This window comes from Electrona antarctica (assembly GCF_951216825.1).
Source record: "Electrona antarctica genome assembly, contig: scaffold_295, whole genome shotgun sequence".
NCBI classification, from domain to species: Eukaryota; Metazoa; Chordata; class Actinopteri; order Myctophiformes; family Myctophidae; genus Electrona; species Electrona antarctica.
In genome coordinates this window covers 167,029-173,618 of record NW_027638048.1, presented here as the reverse complement: position 1 = coordinate 173,618, position 6,590 = coordinate 167,029, and the positions used below count along the sequence as shown (strand labels likewise).

The following is a 6,590-nucleotide window of genomic DNA, read 5'->3' as shown; positions in this document are numbered from 1 at the left end:
AGAGGCCACTATAGTTTCCACACTCACTCCAGAGGGCCACTATAGTTTCCACACTCACTCCAGATGGCCACTATAGTTTCCACACTCACTCCAGAGGGCCACTATAGTTCCACACTCACTCCAGAGGGCCACTATAGTTCCACACTCACTCCAGAGGGCCACTATAGTTCCACACTCACTCCAGAGGGCCACTATAGTTCCACACTCACTCCAGATGGCCACTATAGTTCCACACTCACTCCAGAGGGCCACTATAGTTCCACACTCACTCCAGAGGGCCACTATAGTTCCACACTCACTCCAGAGAGGCCACTATAGTTCCACACTCACTCCAGAGGGCCACTATAGTTCCACACTCACTCCAGAGGGCCACTATAGTTCCACACTCACTCCAGAGGGCCACTATAGTTCCACACTCACTCCAGAGGGCCACTATAGTTTCCACACTCACTCCAGAGGGCCACTATAGTTCCACACTCACTCCAGAGAGCCACTATAGTTCCACACTCACTCCAGAGGGCCACTATAGTTCCACACTCACTCCAGAGAGCCACTATAGTTCCACACTCACTCCAGAGGGCCACTATAGTTCCACACTCACTCCAGAGGGCCACTATAGTTCCACACTCACTCCAGAGGGCCACTATAGTTCCACACTCACTCCAGAGAGCCACTATAGTTCCACACTCACTCCAGAGGGCCACTATAGTTCCACACTCACTCCAGATGGCCACTATAGTTCCACACTCACTCCAGAGAGCAACTATAGTTCCACACTCACTCCAGAGGGCCACTATAGTTCCACACTCACTCCAGAGGGCCACTATAGTTCCACACTCACTCCAGAGGGCCACTATATTTCCACACTCACTCCAGAGGGTCACTATAGTTCCACACTCACTCCAGAGGGCCACTATATTTCCACACTCACTCCAGAGGGCCACTATATTTCCACACTCACTCCAGAGGGCCACTATAGTTCCACACTCACTCCAGAGAGCCACTATAGTTCCACACTCACTCCAGAGGGCCACTATAGTTCCACACTCACTCCAGAGAGCCACTATAGTTCCACACTCACTCCAGAGAGCCACTATAGTTCCACACTCACTCCAGAGGGCCACTATAGTTCCACACTCACTCCAGAGGGCCACTATATTTCCACACTCACTCCAGAGGGCCACTATAGTTCCACACTCACTCCAGAGAGCCACTATAGTTCCACACTCACTCCAGAGGGCCACTATATTTCCACACTCACTCCAGAGGGCCACTATATTTCCACACTCACTCCAGAGAGCCACTATAGTTCCACACTCACTCCAGAGAGCCACTATAGTTCCACACTCACTCCAGATGGCCACTATAGTTCCACACTCACTCCAGAGGGCCACTATAGTTCCACACTCACTCCAGATGGCCACTATAGTTCCACACTCACTCCAGAGGGCCACTATATTTCCACACTCACTCCAGAGGGCCACTATAGTTCCACACTCACTCCAGAGGGCCATTATATTTCCACACTCACTCCAGAGGGCCACTATAGTTCCACACTCACTCCAGAGGGCCACTATATTTCCACACTCACTCCAGAGGGCCACTATAGTTCCACACTCACTCCAGAGGGCCACATATATTTGGAATTATGAATAGATTCTGGGAGAACTATGAATAGATTCTGGGAGAATTATGACTAGATTCTGGGAGAATTATGACTAGATTCTGGGAGAATTATGACTAGATTCTGGGAGAATTATGACTAGATTCTGGGAGAATTATGAATAGATTCTGGGAGAATTATGAATAGATTCTGGGAGAATTATGAATAGATTCTGGGAGAATTATGAATAGATTCTGGGAGAATTATGAATAGATTCTGGGAGAATTATGAATAGATTCTGGGAGAATTATGACTAGATTCTGGGAGAATTATGACTAGATTCTGGGAGAACTATGACTAGATTCTGGGAGAATTATGAATAGATTCTGGGAGAATTATGAATAGATTCTGGGAGAATTATGAATAGATTCTGGGAAAATTATGAATAGATTCTGGGAGAATTATGAATAGATTCTGGGAGAATTATGAATAGATTCTGGGAAAATTATGAATAGATTCTGGAGAGAATTATGAATAGATTCTGGGAGAATTATGAATAGATTCTGGGAGAATTATGAATAGATTCTGGGAGAATTATGAATAGATTCTGGGAGAATTATGAATAGATTTTGGGATGTAATGATCATTACATCCTCATGTGTATCCTATGTGTATCCATTGAACCATCAATCAGTTGGGGAATATTTAATTTGAATGTGGTTATAATTATATAAATGGCACACTGACTATGATGAAAATGAAAACATGGCACTTCATGTGAAAAAGGTTGCAACAGTCTTGCTTCTATGAGTGGACAGTGTAGTATTTTGTTCAAAGTGGGAAATTTGGTATATTTAGTCTTTTTTATTGGCCTAACATATTGTCTATATACATGCATTTCATTCATGAATCCACTTGCTGACCAGCTGTCACTATATGGGCAATTGTTTTAACCCATTTTGGGCGGGAACCACCTTTTGGTGTTAGCATTATGTTATGCTTTAGCTATTGAAAAAATGGCAAAATCGAAGAACGACACATAGCTTTTTCAGAAAACTGTCAGGATGTAGAAGACATTTATAGAATCTGATCTCAGGTCAAAATGGTTTGGGGTTTATCTGTGACCATACCATTAACATCGTATATAAGGTTTATCTGTGACCCCACCATTTTGATGAATTGAACATGGTGGACCCTCTTGTAAACAAGTGTAATGCTTAATTGGGTCGTCCACTCACATTAACAGTCTTTGTATTGAGTTTGTGCTTGAAATGTACTGTAATTCTGCAAACTGTTAATAAATATTTCAATCAATCAATCAAAAACATCGTATATAAGGCAAGATTTTCAAATTTTCATCATGCTTCAAGTAGCATGTGACGTGTTAAACTAGGGGTTTTCATGATTCTGAACCCATTCCAAGCATTAGTTTTGCACAAAAAACACTCCTTGGGCTAAAAACGGTCATAGCCACCCAAATGTGCCCAAATTCCCCAAAATGTGCTGACCTCATCACATTTGTGATGATCGCAATGGCCGTTTTTAGCCCAAGGAGTGTTTTTGTGTGCTAAACTAATGCTTGGAATGGATTCAGAATCACAAAAAAACCCTAGTTTCACATGTGACATGCTACTTAAAGCACAAGTAAAGTGACATTTTTTACATTTTTGCCATATTGTTATGGTCACATATAAGCCCCTATAAAACAAATTGCACAATACCGACAGCCGGTCAGCAAGTGGATTCCTGAATGTATGTAAATAGACAATATTTTAGACTATAGTACCAAATGTCCCACTAGTCCACCACCCCCGCCACCCAGACTGCTGGACTAGTGGGACAGACTATGGTTTCATACCAACCTTCTAACAGAGGAGATGTGGACAGCTGTAATAACAACAACAACAACAACAACAACAACAACAATAATAATAATAATAATAACCCATACCTTCCAGCAGGGGGCACTGTGACAGCTCTCTCCTGTCTTCAGGGAAGGATCCCATTAATCTCCTGAACAGTCTTCCCAGGTCAGAGTAGCTCCGGTGCAGATAGAGGATGTTCCTGTCAGACCACTCCGTCCGGATCTCATAGAAGTCCTCTTCGGACCCCCCAGAAGACCCAGCGGACCCCCCGGACCGCTGCCCCTGCTCGGGCCGCTGGCTGATCACCAGCCTCCGGATTCCGTTCACCCAGCAGTCCTTCACGAACATGTTGGCCACAGACGAGCCTTCGAACACGGACGATGCCATGAAGGAGAACCCCTTATGACCTCTGGTTCTGGAGGTCTGGAGGTTCTGGAGGAGTCTGTCCATGAAGAATAGTCTAGAACTATCAGCTGGTTCTGGTTCTGGAGGTCTTAAGTCTGTCCATGAAGAATATTACAACTCCAGAGTTTAGTCCAGCATTCTGAAGCAGAGCTCCTGTACGGTTCTGGAGACATGAAGCAGAACCAAGTCCAGACTAGTTTAGTTTAGTCCAGCAGGAGCAGAACTGGATCCTGTGGTTCTGGATCAGACTCCGGTCCGTTTAGTCCAGCATTCTATCTTCCTGCTGGAACACTTCAAAGTCGAACTGCCAACTCACTGTTGTTGTTGCGACAAAATGAAGAGGAACTTTAACTGTTGTTGTTTTGCTGTGGTTTAGTTGAGGGTTCAGTTCAGTGGGAGGATGTTAGTCTGAGTTCATCATCATCATCATCATCATCAGGAGTCTAATGATCAACGTGGCATTCTGACAGCTGCGTTAAGAACAACATAAACATTAAAGTCCTCACGGAGAAACAGACAGACAGACGGACGGAGGGAGAAAGGATCGCATCGCCAGTCCGTTCTCACCTCGCACGAATTAAGCCCAAAGGAGTGTCACCGTTTCCTTTCTTTCCTTTTCTTTTTGAAATCGTCGTATCCTCATTTGTAGCCTAAACACCGTTTGACCACAAACAGAACATTCCTTCCTCACAGGGACAGCATCGCATCGGAAACCCACCCAGTTGTATTCCGGTCCAGTTCGCACGGATTATATAAAACCCCAAAGAGTAGTAGAGTCCCGTTTCTTTCTTTCTTTCTTAAATCTTCGGTATCCTTTGCGAGAGAGAAAAAAAGAGAGAAAGCAAATGTTTGACTCCCCATTCAGTCAACAAGCTGCAACACTAGACGATGAACGATAACTGCTCTTTAAAACTTATAGTAGGAGGAGACAGCGACAAGGAACCGTTAGGCTGGAGTTAGTCCTTGTCCTGCAAGGGCGTGCAGAGATCTGTTAGAGGGGCAGGGGCTGACATCCCGTTAGGAGGGCACTTTTAGACAAAAAATAGCGAAAATAGCTGATCTACAAGCTCACAACGCGTCGCGCTGCGACTCATTGTGAGCTTGTAGATCTGCTATTTTCGGGGCGCAACCCCCAGCACTCTTGAATTAAGCTAGTGGAGATGCAGGTATGTAATGACATGGATTTGTTCAACGCAATTTGTTCCACGCAAAATGCTGCGTTAAAGTTCAGGAGACTTCGGAAATAAATGCAATGCTCCTGAACACTGCCTTCCGGCATGGAAAGGAGAGGACGGCATTTTGCATTTCTTTCACCGTGTAGAAATGCTGCATTCGTGGTCTGGAGAGGGCAGTTGTTTTACAGACGGGTAAAAGGGCAGTTGTTTTACAGACGGGTAAAAGGGCAGTTGTTTTACAGATGGGGTAAAAGGGCAGTTGTTTTACAGATGGGGTAAAAGGGCAGTTGTTTTACAGACGGGTAAAAGGGCAGTTGTTTTACAGACGGGTAAAAGGGCAGTTGTTTTACAGATGGGGTAAAGGGGCAGTTGTTTTACAGACGGGTAAAAGGGCAGTTGTTTTACAGACGGGTAAAAGGGCAGTTGTTTTACAGACGGGTAAAAGGGCAGTTGTTTTACAGATGGGGTAAAAGGGCAGTTGTTTTACAGACGGGTAAAAGGGCAGTTGTTTTACAGACGGGTAAAAGGGCAGTTGTTTTACAGATGGGGTAAAAGGGCAGTTGTTTTACAGATGGGGTAAAAGGGCAGTTGTTTTACAGACGGGTAAAAGGGCAGTTGTTTTACAGATGGGGTAAAAGGGCAGTTGTTTTACAGACGGGTAAAAGGGCAGTTGTTTTACAGACGGGTAAAAGGGCAGTTGTTTTACAGACGGGTAAAAGGGCAGTTGTTTTACAGACGGGTAAAAGGGCAGTTGTTTCACAGATGGGGTAAAAGGGCAGTTGTTTTACAGACGGGTAAAGGGGCAGTTGTTTTACAGACGGGTAAAAGGGCAGTTGTTTTACAGATGGGGTAAAAGGGGCAGTTGTTTTACAGACGGGTAAAAGGGCAGTTGTTTTACAGACGGGTAAAATGGCAGTTGTTTTTTACACGGGTAAAAGGGCAGTTGTTTTACAGACGGGTAAAAGGGCAGTTGTTTTACACAGTTGTTTTACAGACGGGTAAAAGGGCAGTTGTTTTACACGGGTAAAAGGGCAGTTCTTTTACACGGGTAAAAGGGCAGTTGTTTTACAGACGGGTAAAAGGGCAGAGGCTGAAGCCCCCTTTGACGTCTGTGTGTGCACGTCCCTGAACTGTTACTGTATTATCCCACTGTCCTGTAGAGGGTGCTGTTTAGACTGTCCTGCACATTATATCCTGTCCTGTAGAGGGTGCTGTTTAGACTGTGCTGTAACACAGAGCCTACATTCCTCCAGTCTGCTATAGTAGTTGTTGTGTCCATAGACCAGGGGTTCTCAACTTGTGGGTTGCGACCCCTCGGGGGGGTCGCCAAATTATTTTGGGGGGTCCCCATTTTTTTTATTTTTTTTTTGCAATTGAATGGCTGGAAAATGGACATTAAGAATTTGGTGTCAGTATTCATGTATGATGTATTTTCTCTATTATTAAGGTTATTTTTACAGTCAGTTTGTATTGGCGGTGGGGAGGGGGGTGGGGGGCGTTGAGAACCCCTGCCATAGACATATAAACCTAGACGCCTCTGGA

At 44.7% G+C, this 6,590-nt stretch overlaps 1 protein-coding gene across 1 annotated transcript; it reads right to left on the bottom strand.

The window, feature by feature from the left end:
- Positions 1-3,554: 3,554 nt before the first annotated feature.
- On the bottom strand, positions 3,555-4,843 carry LOC306918431 (PX domain-containing protein 1-like; the record flags this gene model as incomplete). The annotated part of the gene is made up of 1 exon (XM_079531335.1): positions 3,555-4,843. A coding segment is annotated over exon 1 (364 nt), but the record flags the coding sequence as incomplete, so codon positions are not given.
- Positions 4,844-6,590: the final 1,747 nt, after the last annotated feature.